Source organism: Miscanthus floridulus, chromosome 3, assembly GCF_019320115.1.
Source record: "Miscanthus floridulus cultivar M001 chromosome 3, ASM1932011v1, whole genome shotgun sequence".
In the NCBI taxonomy this organism is placed as follows: Eukaryota; Viridiplantae; Streptophyta; class Magnoliopsida; order Poales; family Poaceae; genus Miscanthus; species Miscanthus floridulus.
Window position 1 is genome coordinate 54,654,849 of NC_089582.1, and position 16,177 is coordinate 54,671,025.

Here is a 16,177-nt window from a genome sequence, read left to right on the forward strand (position 1 = left end):
TGTCTTACATGAATAGTGACTAGAATTGTTGCTAGTGTTCTGATATAGTTGTATCTCATTGACTTAGGTTTGGTATTCTTGAATTTCTGCTTTTAGCTTTGATATTTGGTATATATGTCATTATTTTGTTACCTTGCTTATTTTTCTCTTCTCATTACATAAAACTTAACTTTAGTTTTACCAGCTGCATATCTCAATACTTGTTCATTCATTGTTTTTAGGGGTGCCAGAATTAAGAACTGGAAGTGAAAACAAATCTGGTAAACAAGTCATGGATAAGAAATTTTTGGAAAAAGTGGAAGCAGTTCGAAGGTACTGTCATATTTCCTCTATCATCCTGCTTCATTTAGTTAAAAATAACTTCTGTTTTTGTAGGATTAAGTTTATTTGTTCTTGCTGTTGTTGGATATATAAGTAGAAATGTTTCTGATTCTTGACAGTTTATAGATGGTACATAGAATGCTTTGTTAATGTAAGTGGAAATGTTTCTGCTTACTGACCAATTATAAATAGGACTTAGAATGCATGGCTAATTTATTACAAAATATGAAATAATTGTGTGAGGCGTTTGGCTGAGCATTCCATTTTAGCCTTTACCTTGGCATGCTGTGTTCTTGAATTTCTGACCTTTGTTTTGTCAAGGACTAGCCTACACCTGATCCAGTTCTGCATAGACATCCATATGGTTAATGTCCACTTTGTATCTTTGAGATTATTGTTAGAATTTCTTCAGCTTTGCTTACTTATTCAGAAACATTCCTTACATGAAGGCATGTATCAATCAGTGCAATTTGGATAATATTTCATAATTTGCACCATTATTGCTAGCTCTTGATAATAGATACACTCCTATTTACTATATAGGCTCTGAAAAATATATATATTATTTGGTATATTCCTTGCGAATACTTCTACTTAAGCATTTCTTGTTGCTCTCAACTTGGTTGCTTCTGTTCTGTTTAGGTCTGCTCTTGAGAAAAAGAAAGCTGAAGAAAACAAAGATTATCAAGCTATTGATTATGATGCTCCAATTGAGTCAGATAAAAGTACAATTGGCTTTGGTACTAGGGTCAGTTTTATTTTATGGACTTTCTCATGTTTTCCATGGTAAATTAGTAATTGATCTTCAGGTCATATACTTATCAGAATTCTCTCAGTAGGTTGGAATTGGCGTTGCTGTTGTTGTCTTTGGACTAGTCTTCGCTTTTGGGGATTTCCTTCCTTACGGAAGGTGAATCTACATCTACCACACAAATGGGCCACCAATAGTCCGTTCTTCATTACATTCTATCCATAGTGTTTGCATTTTATATTATTTATTTTAAAAATGATTTTCACTTGCCAAGATAGTGCAATGCATTATATAACTGTTACAACCAAGAAGTGTTCTGTCCTTGTCAAATGTCCTGGTAGCATGCAGAATAATGAAAGAGAAGGCAAAACAGGAATTTTTTTTTTTTTCAAAATTGCAATTGAAGTCAAATTTTGAAAGTTGAAAATTGAAGTCATTGATAAAAAATTCCAGGCTCAGTTAGAATGTTTTATGTTCTCTGTTAAAACTACATTTTCTTGAAAGAAAAGGGCAGGGGCTCTGCCATTCAACTTGGAAAGGAAGCAAAGAGAGTTGTGTGCAGGGTCGCAGGGAGCACCACAGCCACCCACAGGTTGCCCTCAAAAGAGCACTGGAACATAAAAAATGCAAAGTTGCAGACACACAAAAACAGCCCCTCAGGGAAATAAAACAACACCAAAATAGTGGGAACTCAAGTGAGAAATAATGCTTCTTATTTAGTTCTTTAGGAAAGCAGACTATATTTTTTTTAATAAAAACATCAAAACTGGAAGACTTGTATGAGGACTGAAAAGGGGAAGAGCATTCTCTCCTAAGGCAACCATCAGATGACTGTACAAATGGAATAGATACACTTATGAATATTTTTCTTGTGCTTGTTGTGACTACATTGTACCTCCTACACTTCCTTTTTCAGTGTTAGCCCTAGCAAAGAAAGTGCAGTAGTTAAACAAAAGCTTTCTCAAGAGGAAGAAGAAAAGTTTAAGGTAACCATTTCTCCCAATTTTGTATGTTTCGTTTGTTTACTTGCATGTGAAAAAAGAAATGAATTAATTAAAAGGTAATATCCATTGACAGACAATATTTCAATGAAAATGGAATATACATTTTTCTATCAGCTATTCACCTGCACCGTAACATTATTCAGGCAAGAATTTGCAGCGAAGAAAATATTTAAACTCTAAATGGCACGTAGCCGAGTATCAAAGAATAATAGCTTGGCTCTAGGGTTATTTAAAAGTGGCCACACCTTAAGTACTCAGGTATTGCACAAGTTCTGAATGTGCAATACTGGTATGATTGTTTTCGAATTGAAGGGCCAAAGAATTGTATTCATTTGCATTCATTTTTGCTAATTTGTTATCATACTAAGATATCATCAGTTCTTTTTTATTAGAATGCACTGCAAGGCTTTCAAGCAACACTGAGCAAGTCGCCTAATGATCCTACCGCTCTTGAGGTGAAGTGCTATTCGACATATCAAATTCGTACTGAAGTTTCTTATGTGCTGGTGCATGTGCACAAAAGTTTCTTAACTGTGTCTATGGATGCTCAATTTTAGATTAGTGGTGTCAATGGGGAACTCTGCCTATGGTGGGGTGTCTTTGGTGTCTCAGCATAGCAGGTCCCAAGTCCTAGTAAAGGAGGAGGGTTGTGTTAGGCGCGGCGAGCCAATATAAAAACTTAGCCACTTTAATGGAGATGAAATCCAAAAGAATCCCATTGGGGCGTAACCCTCTTAGCGACGCGCTATGTCGGAACCCGGGTATGGTGTTAAATGAGCAAGGGCCGGGTCGTCACCCCCGTGACGCACCGTGTCGCGATCTGGACACGGTGTCAAGTGAGTAAGGATCGGGTCATCGCATCCTTAGTGGTGCGCCACATCGGCGCCTGGGTGTGGTGCAAAATGAGCAAGGGTCTTCACACCTATCTCGGCAGGTGCGAAGGGTAAGGAAGCTAGTCGAGCCAACTAGGATCCATTTAGGTAGCTGGAATGTAGGGTCCTAGTGGACACAGTGATTAGGAGGCGTGTAAATATCTGATGCGTCCAAGAGACTAAATGAAAGGGGCAGAAGGCGAAAGAGGTGGACAATACCGGCTTCAAGCTCTGGTACACAGGGACAACTTCAAATAAAAATGGAGTAGGAGTTTTGATTGATAAGAGCCTTAAGGATGGTGTGGTGGAGGTGAGAAGGCAAGGGGATAGGATCATCTTAGTTAAACTTGTCATTAGTTATATGGTCTTAAACGTAATTAATGTGTATGACCCCCAAGTAGGTCATGATGAGAGTGCTAAGCGGCTTTTCTTGGAAGACTTAGATCGCTTGGTTAGAGCTGTCCCTAATAGCGAGAAGCTCTTTATAGGAGGTGATCTTAATGGCCATGTAGGTACATCAAGTGCAGGTTTTGAGGCGGTTCATGGGGGTTTCGGATATGGTAGTAAGAACCAGGAGGGAGAGGAAGTCTTAGACTTCGCCATAGCTTTTGATCTGATGATAGCTAACACTTTCTTCCGTAAGAGATAGTCCCATTTAGTGACCTTTAGTAGTGGCCAGCACTCTAATCCAATCGACTTTGTCCTTACAAGAAGGAGGGATAAACGAACATGCGTGGACTATAAGGTGATACCTGGAGAATGTGTGGTCACTCAACACAAGCTGGTGGTGGCTAACTTCCGCTTTCTGGTGCAAGCTCGTGGGAACAAACAAGCTAGGGTTGCTAGAATGAAGTAGTGAAAATTAGAAGGGGAGACATCAAAGATCTTTAAGGAAAAGGTCATTGAAGAGGGCCCTTGGAATAATGAAGGCGATGCAAACAGCATGTGGGAGAAGATGGCAACATGCGTTCGGAAGGTTGCTTCAGATGTGCTTGTAGTGACCAAAGGGAGCGGATGCGACTCGAAAGACACTTGGTGGTGGAATGAAGATGTGCAAAAGGCTATTAAGGAAAAGGAGTGCTATAAGTGCTTGTATCATGACAGGTGTGCAAACAACATAGAGAAGTACAAGGTGGCAAAGAAGACTGCAAAACAAGCGGTGAGGCAAAGGGGCGGGCCTATGAGGACCTTTACCAACGTTTGAGTACGAAGGAAGGAGAGAAGGACATTTATAGGATGGCTAGGGCTTGCTATAGGAAGACAAGGGACTTCAACCAAGTCAAGTACATAAAGGATAAGAGGGAGCGGCTCTTGGTGAAGGAGAATGAGATCAGACATAGATGGCAAGAGTATTTTGATAAATTGTTCAATGGTGAGAACGAGAACACCACCGTTCAGCTAAACGGCTTGTTTGATGACACTAACAGGCGCTTTGTGCGGAGGATTCAAGAATCGGAGGTTAGGGAAGCCTTGAAAAGGATGAAAGGGAGCAAAGCGATGGGCCATGATGGTATCCAATCAAGGTGTGGAGATGTCTTGGGGATATAGCTATAGTATGGCTAACCAAGATGTTCAACAATATCTTTCAATCGAACAAGATGCCTGAAGAGTGGAGAAAAAACATAATGGTACCAATCTACAAGAACAAAGGAGATATCCAAAGTTGTACTAATTATCGGGGAATTAAGTTAATGAGCCACACTATGAAGTTATGGGAAAGATTCATCGAGCAACGCCTGCGAGGAACGACGCAGATATCAACAAACCAATTTGGTTTCATACTCGTAAGGTCAACCACAAAAGCAATATTCTTAATAAGACAGGTTATGGAGCGGTTTAGAGAGCAGAAGGACCTCCACTTGGTTTTCATTGATTTGGAGAAGGCTTATGACAAGATACCAAGAAATGTTATGTGGTGGTCTTTGGACAAACATAAAGTCCCATCAAAGTACGTGACCCTCATTAAGGACATATACAACAATGTTGTGACTAGTGTTCGAACAAACAATGGTAACACAGATTACTTCCTGATTAAAATTTGACTTCATCAAGGGTCAGTCTTAAGCCTGTATCTCTTTGCCTTGGTAATGGATGAGGTTACTAGGAACATACAAGGGGATATCCCTTGGTGTATGTTGTTCGCTGATGATGTAGTGTTAGTGGACGAAAGCGAGACGGAAGTAAATAGGAAACTAGAGTTATGGCGGCAGACCCTTGAGTCTAAAGGTTTTAGATCATTGTTTTTTAGGCGCTGCGGCAACGCGCGGCGCCCTACCCCCTTCACAACGCCTAGGCATTTATGGCGAACGCCTAGGCGACGCCATATGATCATCTTAATATATATTGATACTAAAATTCAGAAGCAAATCATACCTTAATATTGCCAAGTCTTAGCATGTAATACCATAATAAATAATACTACCAGAGTGCTAGTGCACAACGTAAAGTACCAAAATAGCAAATCTGAAATCTCTCATCACTCAATAGCCACAAATTAGTCTCTAATAACATAATATAACTTAATGACTAGTGCTGCAGGGAAAGAAACAGAGGAAGAGGGAAAGAAACAGAGGAAGAGAAAGAAACAGAGGAAGAGGAGGGAAGCAGAGGAAGAGGAGACCAAAGAGGAGGCAGGGAGCATACGAGGCGAACGGGTAGACGGTCGACGGAGGCGGGCGAGCAGGTGCGGACGGGCAGGAGCTGCAGGTGCGGTGCAGACGGACCCCTGGTGGACTCGAGCAGCCAGGAGGAGATGCAAGGGCCGACTCGCGGGAGGTGCGCGCGGCCGGTGGACTCGAGCAAGGAGCGGCAAGCCTCCGCCTCCGCCTCTGCCGCCAAGAAGCAGGCCGCTGCCTCTTTTCCTCTCCTCTCTCCATGAAGCTGTAGCGGCCCGCACCTGTGGTAAAAGCCCTCGAGCAGGAGGTTTGCCGCGCAACAGCATATATGCGGTCGATTCCCTCCCTTTTCCTTCTAGCGCGGACGCGACGCGGTCGATTCCTGCTAGTTTTCATTGCGTCCGCTCGATTCCCTGCCCGATTCCATCTTCCTCTCGACTTGCTGCTCCGGCGTCCGCCACAGGCCTCTAGGCGCTCGCCCGATGCCTTTCCACGCCTAATTGACGCCTAATCTCATATGGCTGACGGCATATGCACGCATGCCGTGGCGACCCCGACGCCCAGCACCCTGGGCACGCCTTGTCGCCTAGGCGACGCCTCAAAAACAATGTTTTAGATTGAGCAGAACTAAAACGGAAAACATGAGATGCGACTTTGGTGGAGTTGTACAGGAGGAGGGAGATGTGAGTTTGGAAGGTCAAGTAGTGCATAAGAAGGATACCTTTAGGTATCTGGGATCGATGCTACAGAGGGATGGAAATATTGATGCGGACGTTAGCCATAGAATCAAAGCACGGTGGATCAAGTGGCGACAAGCTTCTGGCATTCTCTATGATAAGAGGGTACCACAAAAGCTAAAAGGCAAGTTCTATAGAACGGCGATTAGACCGGCTATGTTGTATGGAGCAGAATGTTGGCCTACAAAGATTCGACATGTTCAACAACTGAGTGTTGCAGAAATGCGTGTGTTGCGATGGATTTGCGGTCACACAAGAATGGACCGAGTTCGGAACGATGATATACGTGATCGCCTAAAGGTAGCACCAATTGAAGAAAAGCTTGTCCAACATCGGTTGAGGTGGTTTGGCCATGTCCAAAGGAGACCTCCAGAGGCACCAGTGCATTGTGGAGTCCTAAGCCAAGCTAATAATATGAGGAGAGGTAGAGGAAGATCGAAATTGACATGGGGGGAGGCAATAAAAAGATATTTGAAAGCTTGAGATATACGTAGAGATCTATGTTTGAATAGGAGTCCTTGGAAAACAGCTATTGAAGTGCCTAAACCGTGACTTGGGGCTCTTGCTAGGTTTCAACTCTAGCCTACCCTAGCTTGCTTGGGATTGAAAGGCTATGTTGTTGGTGGTGGTGTAAATGGGGAAAAAATGTTTGGAGGATTGTTTGTGGTACACCTTGGAACAACCTTTTGATCTAAACATTTTGATTGGGAGTTTTTTTTTTCATCGTACATGTAGGAGAGCTGCATATCTTTAATATTGACAAAAGAGAGGCGGGGGGTGTTGTTGGTAAAGAAACCCTTACAACACACCTACACCACACGCGATTGGAAGTGCACTATTTTCTAATCTTGCCTGAAAATGAAGGTTGTTTTGATAATATCCTTCAAAGATATTTGTACCCTCTAATTGATACACAGTTTTAATAGCCCTTAGGGTGTGAACAGAGCACAATTCCTCTGTTATTCGTTCATGTTCAGGTGGATTCTCTTTTCAAAGAACTGTTAATTTGGAGTCAGTGAAAGACACCAGGTTAAAGTACAGCATGACCACAAGTAGCAGCTGGGAATTGGGATCCCGGGAAAGTGTTCTTATCAATCAGGACTGCAGATTTCACCACCTTCATAACAAGAAACTACATTTCACAATTCACAACTTCATATCAATGTCCACAGAAAACCTTCGAAAACAGCCTCTAGCTCCATTTTGACATAAACATAAGCACTATGGGCATGATTGGTTGGTTGTATTTCCATCCAGGCCCATCAGATGCAAGCACCGCATGATTGGTTGGGTGCGCCAGCATTCTAGTCAGGCTGACCCTGCAAAAGGAGCCGCCGGTCCTGGCTCTCCATGTGAGATTTTTCCTCGTTCCCATGGAGCCTGGCTGGGGTGGTGCCAGTGCACGCGGGAGGCCGAAATCACTTTTGCGCTTGTGCATCCTGGGAACCAAACAACAGCCCTGCTGGACCAAGCTGACAGAACACGAGAAACCAAACAGACCCTCCTCGCATGTGCCCAGCATGGCTGCTAGGGGCCTGGTTGGCTCGCGCATCCTGGTTGCGTTCGGAAGTCAACCCATCGCCCCCTATATGGATGGAAACAATAATGCTGATGCTTTTGAAGGGGCAAGGCTGAGGGGAATGCCAAGAGCAATGTGAGGAAAATCATCGGGATGAACAGTTGAGCATGACTTGTTGCTCAGAAACAGTTTATAGTTTCGACCTTTCAGAGACCATAATTGGTACTCTGCTAAGGGCCTAGTTCCCAACGTCGAAAGTAGCTATTGGACCATCTGACATCTAGATGCGGGATTCCCATTAAGAGCAACATAGGTGCACAGGTGGCTTGGGTGGTATTTAGAGCACTGTTATACACATGTTTGTTTCTCTGGTTGGTATTAGTATGTAGGAAATGAAATTTTTTGGAAGACAACATGCATTTGAATGGATTTTGATCACATCCATTTAGACACTCCAATTTTCATGAAATGTTTTTTATTTAATTTCTACTCTTTTTGTTTCATACTATGCATGTTCAGTTTTCATATGGTCACACAGGGTGCAGCAGTATCGTTGGTTGAACTAGGTGAGTATGAGAAGGCATCAACGTTCCTTGAGAAGCTAATAAAGGTGTGCTAATTGTTCGCTCCTTGTTATCATTTAGGCCTTATTTGGATGCATGTGTATCCACTTCAATCCACATGTGTTGGAGTGGATTGGAATGGAACTTAGTTTAATTCCACTCCAATCCACTTCAAGACATGTGGATTGAAATGAATACATGCGCATCCAAACAAGGCCTTAGATGGTCTGTCAATCTTATGGAATTATTGTCATGTACATATACATATTCTACTTGATGCAGGTAATCCCTGATAAAGCAGAAGCATACCGTTTGCTTGGTGAAGTAAAGTTTGAGCTCAAGGATTATGAAGGGAGTTCATCAGCATACAGAAGCGCTTTATCTGTAAGTAAATCTGTATGCGCTTCTATGTTTTGCACTCTATCTTGTGTTGCAACTGCACTACTTCCTGTTCAATAGCACTTTGAGCTATTCGCAGACTAACAATTGAAACAGTCATCAGATAATATTGATTTTGAAGTTCTCCGTGGGCTTACAAATTCATTACTTGCTGCTAAGAAGCCAGATCAGGTGTGTAAAGCTCTATTGAACATCGTAATAGCACTTTGATTTTCGCCTTCTGGGATAGTAATTAGTGTTACTAACATTGGGTATTATGCAAGCTGGTAATTACTCATTAGTTCTGATGACAATACATAGAGTCCATCACTCTATTGGCAATGTGGTGTGGGCCTATAATATATACTGTCCTTGATACAGTCATAATTGTAGATTGATTAATGCTATTGACAATATTTGGTTAAGCCACGACTTGACTTTTGTAGCATTAATACAATCTGCCTTATCTGTGGGCGGATCATCTGATCATTAGTTTTGTGGGAAGCTCGACCAAAACCCCTGAAGGCAGTATTCATGGAAACTATCCGTTCCTGATAATTCTGACTGTCAAGTGTGATATTGATAGCAATTGCATTGGGCTGTGACATTGAAGAGAAACAGGGAGAGATAACAGCAAATACCAGTAACTGGAGAGCACCAGAGACCTTCCAGCAATGACCTTGTGCCTCCAGCAGCACTGACCTCCAATCCTCCATTCGCCTTCACCATTCACCAAGCATGAACCGAAGCAGGATGAAGGGCTGCAGGGGTACGTCATGGTACATGACGGCCATGCGAGCCAATTCCATATGACAGAGATGATTCCATTATGGGTGGATAAGTGACTGAGGTTGAGCTCGGCTTCACGGTGGGAGACAGCAGAAGTTGAAGACAATCCTGGGGCATGACAGCAAACTGAGCAATAGGCGGATAGCGGGGAGGAGCCGATCTGATGAGATCCACGCAATGGAAAATCGGCTGCAACACCGTCCTGTTTAATCATGGCTAGCCGCGAATAAGGGGCTGGGAGCGCAACGCTGGCCTGATTTGCTGCGAGCCACATGACAGATGATGGCTGCAATGGCAGCCTGATGGTGTGAGTGGGTTCAGTGGGTGGGCTAAAAAGATTGGTTAGGTTTAACCTTAAACCACATCCATGGCTTTGATACCATATTAGTGTTACTAACCTTGGGGATTAATGAAGATTATCAGTCCATTAGTGTTGATGACAACATATAGAGTCCACCATGAACCGTATGGGCCTGGATATTCCTAACAATTAGTTGACCGTATTTTTCAAAGCATTGACATGGAAATCTCTCAATAGTTACTAGTGAGTAAATAACTAGGCCTAAACAAAATATGATGACATGTCTTCATGGATTCAACTCCGCCTATGGTGGGGCGCCTTTGGTGTCCCAGCATAGCAGGTCCCAAGCCCTGGTAAAGGAGGAGGGTTGTGTTAGGCGTGGCGAGCCAATGTAAAAACTTAGCCACTTAAATGGAGATGAAACCCGAAAGAAAATCGTTGGGGGCGTAACCCTCTTAGCGACGCGCCATATCGGAACCCGGGTATGGTGTTAAATGGGCAAGGGCCGGGTCGTCACCCCCGTGACGCGCCGTGTCGTGATCTGGGCATGGTGTCAAGTAACCAAGGATCGGGTCGTCGCTTCCTTAGTGGCGCGCTACATCGGCGCCCGGGTGTAGTGAAAAATGAGCAAGGGTCTTCGCATCAGAGTCGACGGGTGCGAAGGGTAAGGAAGCTAGTCGAACCAACTAGGATCCGTTTAGGTAGTTGGAATGTAGGGTCACTTACAGGTAAGTTAAGAGAATTAGTTGATACCGCGACTAGGAGGCGTGTAAATATATTATGCGTTCAAGAGACTAAATGGAAGGGTCAGAAGGCGAAGGAGGTGGACAATACATGTTTCAAGCTTTGGTATACAGGGACAGTCGCGAATAGAAATGGAGTAGGAGTTTTGATTGATAAGAGCCTCAAGAATGGTGTGGTGGGAGTGAGAAGGCAAGGAGATAGGATTATCTTAGTCAAGCTTGTCGTTGGTGATATGGTCTTGAACGTAATTAGTGCGTATGCCCCCCAAGTAGGCCTCGACGAGAGTGCTAAGAGACAGTTCTGGGAAGACTTAGATGGCCTGGTTAGAGCTATACCTAGTAGTGAGAAGCTTTTTATAGGAGGAGATCTTAATGGGCATGTAGGTACTACAAGCGCAGGTTTCGAGGCAGTTCATGGAGGTTTTGGGTATGGTAGTAGGAATCAGGAGGGGGAGGAAGCTCTAGACTTCGCGGTAGCTTTTGACCTGATGATAGCCAACACTTTCTTTAGAAAGAGAGAATCTCATCTAGTGACCTTCAGTAGCGGACAACACTGTAGTCAGATTGACTTTGTCCTCGCAAGAAGAAAGGACAAACGAGCATGCTTGGATTGCAAGGTGATACCAGGGGAGTGTGTTGTTTCTCAACATAAGCTTTTGGTGGCAGATTTTTGTTTTCAGATACGTGCCCGTAGGGATAAACAAGCTAAGATTGAAAGAACAAAGTGGTGGAAACTAAAAGGGGAGACGTCAGAGGTATTTAGGGAAAGGGTTATCAAAGGGGGCTCTTGGAAGGAAGAAGACGACATAAACAATATGTGGGACAAGATGGCAACCAACATTCGGAAGGTAGCCTCAGAGGTGTGTGGAGTAACCAAAGGAAGGGGACGTGAGGCTAAAGATACTTGGTGGTGGAATGAGGAAGTCCAAAGGGCTATTAAGGAGAAGAAAGAATGCTATAGACGCTTGTACCATGACAGGAGTGTGGACAATATAGAGAAGTATAAGGTGGCAAAGAAGACTGCAAAGCGAGCTGTAAGTGTGGCAAAGGGTAGAGCGTACGAGGATCTTTACCAACATTTGAGTACGAAGGAAGGAGAGAAGGACATTTATAGGATGGCTAGGGTTCGTGAGAGAAAGACACGGGACTTCAACCAAGTTAAGTGCATTAAGGATGAAAGGGAGCATTTCTTGGTAAAGGAGGATGAGATCCGACATCGATGGCAAGAGTATTTTGACAAATTGTTCAATGGTGAGAATATGGACACAACCTTTCAGTTGGATGACTCTTTTGATGACACCAATAGGCGCTTTGTGCGGAGAATCCAAGAATCTGAGGTCAGAGAGGCGTTGAAAAGGATGAAAGGAGGTAAGGCGATGGGACCGGATGGTATCCCAATCGAGGTGTGGAGATGCCTCGGGGACATAGCTGTAGTATGGTTAACCAAGCTGTTCAACCATATTTTTCGATCGAACAAGATGCCTGATGAGTGGAGGAGAAGTATATTGGTACCGATCTACAAGAATAAAGGGGATATTCAAAGTTGTACAAATTACCGAGGAATTAAGTTGATGAGCCATACTATGAAGCTATGGGAGAGAGTTATCGAGCATTGCTTGAGAGCAATAACGCGGGTCTCTATGAACCAATTTGATTTCATGCCCGGAAGGTCAACCATGGAAGCCATTTTCTTAATAAGACAAGTTATGGAGCGGTATAGGGAGAAGAAGAAGGACCTACACATGGTTTTTATTGACTTGGAGAAGGCTTATGATAAAATACCAAGGAATGTTATGTGGTGGGCGTTGGACAAACATAAAGTCCCAACGAAGTACGTCGGGCTCATTAAGGACATGTATAGCAATGTTGTGACTAGAGTTCGAACAAGTGATGGAGACACGGATGACTTCCCGATTAGGATAGGACTACATCAAGGGTCAGCTTTGAGCCCTTATTTGTTTGCTTTAGTGATGGATGAGGTCACAAGGGACATACAAGGGGACATCCCTTGGTGTATGCTTTTCGCGGACGATGTAGTGCTAGTTGATGAAAGCCGGACATGAGTGAATCAGAAACTAGAGTTATGGCGGGAGACTTTGGAGTCCAAAGGTTTTAGACTTAGTAGAACTAAAACTGAGTATATGAGATGTGACTTCGGCACTACTACTCGGGAGGAGGAAGATGTTAGTTTGGAAGGTCAAGTAGTGCCTAGGAAGGATACCTTTCGATATTTAGGATCAATGCTACAGAGGGACGGGGATATTGATGAAGATGTTAGCCATAGAATCAAAGCAGGGTGGATGAAGTGGCGGCAAGCGTCTGGTGTCCTATGTGACAAAAGGGTACCACAGAAGCTAAAAGGCAAGTTTTATAGGACGGCGATTAGACCTGCTATGTTGTATGGTGCAGAATGTTGGCCTACGAAAAGACATATTCAACAGCTAAGTGTCGCGGAAATGCGTATGTTGCGTTGGATTTGCGGTCATACAAGAAGGGATCGAGTTCGGAACGATGATATACGTGAGAGATTAGGGGTAGCGCCAATTGAAGAAAAGCTTGTTCAACACCGGTTGAGATGGTTTGGACATGTGCAACGGAGACCTCCAGATGCACCGGTGCGTAGTGGAATCCTAAGTCAGGACAGTAACGTGAAGAGAGGCAGAGGAAGACCGAAGTTGACTTGGGTAGAGGCAATAAAAGGAGACTTGAAAGGATGGAATATACCCAAAGACTTAGCCTTAGATAGGAGTGCTTGGAAGACAGCTATTCACGTGCCTGAACCTTGATTGCTTCTGTTGGGTTTCAACTCTAGCCTACCCCAACTTGTTTGGGACTTAAAGGCTTTGTTGTTGTTGTTGTTGTTGTTGTGATGTCTTCATGGATTCCTTATCCTTACGTTAATAATGGACAAAGTCCACTTTTTGACTTGGATATGGCTTCATGTTAGATTTACGTTCCTTAGTAATCGAAAACGAGCAAATAATCCTCTCTTGGCTCCAATGCAATGGGATCTCGTCATGTGAGTTTTGCTACCATTACAACTATCACAGATTGGAGAACTGCCATTACTATTCGTGTATTTGGAAAACTGCCATTACAATTCGTTGTGTACTTGAGCCTCACTTTGTACACTTGACTCATCCCTGGACGTCTAGACGCATACTATCTCTCCGTACGGACTAAATTGCCCATCTCCCCACCTCACTTACAAGAGCCCACTTGTCTCATCCCCTTCCTCCCTCCCCTATCTGTCTTCCTCATTCTCTCACCTGCACTAGCCGCTGCCTCTGTAACCGCGCTTGCCTGCGGCGCCAACCAGCCTTATGTGAGGCGCCCGCAAAGATCGCTCCATGGCTAATGAGCCACATCATGCAACAGTGTGCATGGAGCCTACCATGGCCGCAACAAGCATCATCCACATGTGAGCGAACAAAGAGTAGCACGGGGAAGAAGTTGCAGATGGTGGTGGGAGATCCACTAGTATTCACCCATGGGAGCTCTGCCGGAGTTGGAGAAGAACATTCTCGATTGTGGGAGCTCGGCTATGGGGGCTCTGTCTGATTTGGAGAGGGCGAGGAGTTGAAGGATGACGAGGCGGCAGTGGATGCCTCGTGCCATCCTTCCTTTTCAATAGCCTGCCGTCTTCCGCTTAGGCCCGAGCGGTGGCGCGGCTAGGTCCGCGGACGGCGGATCATCTTCTGCTTGGGTCCAAGCAGCGTGGTGGCTAGGTCCGCGGGGGTGACGCCGAGTCCTCGGTGGAGGGGTGGCAACATAGCAAGGTCCACCGGGGCAGGAGGCGGCAACACCGGGGACCATGGGATTGGAGGGCATGGAATCGACAGAGAGCGTGGGGGTAGGACACGGCCACCTGGAGTCACGACGACCTCCATGGCCTGGAGCTTGAGAGCAAGAGAGATTGTGTGGTGAGGATAAGTCTGAAGAGTGGGTCCACAGCAGTGTAAGGTGGGACCCGCAGTCAGCAAGGGGAGGGTGAAGGGTGTGGCAGGGGCATTTCTGTCCATTCGAAAATACGGTAGCTCAAGGGTGAGTCAAACTACATCCCAAACGTATATCATGGCATATTTTAGGTAGATGAAAAATTATAATGGCAAGCCTTGAAATAGATGAATAGTAATGACAGTTCTCCAATCCACCATGGTAGTTATAATAGCAACAATCCAATTAACCAATATAATGCGCGCGGTTGAGGATGAACACTGCCGTGGTCATCGCCTCTCCCTAGAACTCCACCGGCATCTTCTTAGCCTTCATCATCGACCTCGCCGTGCCGACCATTGTCTGGTTGCGCCTCTCCACCACGCCATTCTACTGCGGTGTGTACGGCGCGGTGTGGTGGCGCACCACATCTTGATCCGCGCAGTACGCTGCAAACGCTACAAAGGTGAATTCACCGCCGCGATCAGTCCGCAGTACGCGTAGCTTCTTGCCGCTCTCCGCCTCCGGGCGCGCCTTGAACTTCTTGACCGCTTCCGCTACCTCGGTCTTGCTGGTCAGAAGCTGCAGCCACATGAACCGGCTGCAGTCATCCATCAGCAAGATGAAGTACTTGCACCCGCCGTGCGTTGCCAGCGTGATCGGCCCGCAGAGGTCACCATAGACCAGCTCGAGGGCCTCTACCGCCGGTACTTCGCCGTCTTCGGGAACGACAGCCTTCTTTGTTTCCCGGCCAGGCAGTTGTAACACAGCTCGCCTGTGTGCTCGATGTGTGGCAACCTCCAGACCATCTTTTCCATCATGCCGAGGGCGTCGAAGCTGAGATGGCCATAGCGGGTGTGCCACAGCCACGGCTCCTTCGTGCGCTGCGCAGCCAAGTAGATGGGCTTCTCCACCTTCAAGTCGAGCAGGTACAACCGGTTCCGGGACCTTCACCTTGGCAAGAAGACGCTGCTCCCGGTCCCTGATCCTGAGGACGCCGTCCTTGATCAGCACCTTGCTGCCGCGCTCATCCAGCTGGTCAATGCTGATGATGCTTGAACGCAGTTGCGGGATGTAATATACATCCGTCAGCGCGCGGTGCTCGCCGTTCTGGCACCTGAAGATGATGGTGCCGCGCCCTCGGATCGCCACCCTTGAGTCGTCACCGAACTTCACCGTACCGGTCACGTTGCCGTCGAGCTCGGAGAAGGCTGCCTTGGAGCCCGTTACGTGGTTGCTGACATCGGAGTCCAGGTACCACCGCTGCTCTCGCTCGACGTCCACACGTCCGAGGTGGACTTGGGCGCGCGGTTCGTCGAGGTTGACAGCCTTCAGAGCCTTCCCGTGCTCCTCCACCGCCATCACCTCTCCCTTCTCCTTGGCCTCAACATTGTGCAGTGCACAGAACGTCGCTATCAGGAGAGTGGCCTCATCATCATCATCAGCCTGCGCCAAATGAGCCTCAGCCTTCTTCTCCTGCTTGCGATTTGGGCACTTCTTTGCCCAATGGCCAGTCTTCCCGCAGCGTCAGCAGGCGTTGGGGTCGACCTTCTTCTTCTCCGAAGAAGCCTTGCTGCGGCGCTTGCCATCGCCACCGCGGCTGGAGGAGGCTTCCCCGGTCTTCTTCATCCGGGCAGCCCACTCCTCC

At 45.6% G+C, this 16,177-nt stretch overlaps 1 protein-coding gene across 2 annotated transcripts in view; it reads left to right on the forward strand.

The window, feature by feature from the left end:
* Positions 1–16,177, forward strand: part of LOC136541669 (protein SLOW GREEN 1, chloroplastic-like) — a 42,454-nt gene that overhangs the window by 17,075 nt on the left and 9,202 nt on the right. For both annotated transcript variants that reach the window (XM_066533677.1, XM_066533678.1), the window contains 8 exons: positions 222–312; positions 964–1,069; positions 1,161–1,231; positions 1,989–2,058; positions 2,469–2,531; positions 8,358–8,429; positions 8,665–8,766; positions 8,878–8,952. In XM_066533677.1, the coding sequence (XP_066389774.1) occupies positions 222–312; positions 964–1,069; positions 1,161–1,231; positions 1,989–2,058; positions 2,469–2,531; positions 8,358–8,429; positions 8,665–8,766; positions 8,878–8,952 (650 nt within the window). The remainder of the gene's footprint in view (positions 1–221; positions 313–963; positions 1,070–1,160; positions 1,232–1,988; positions 2,059–2,468; positions 2,532–8,357; positions 8,430–8,664; positions 8,767–8,877; positions 8,953–16,177) is intronic.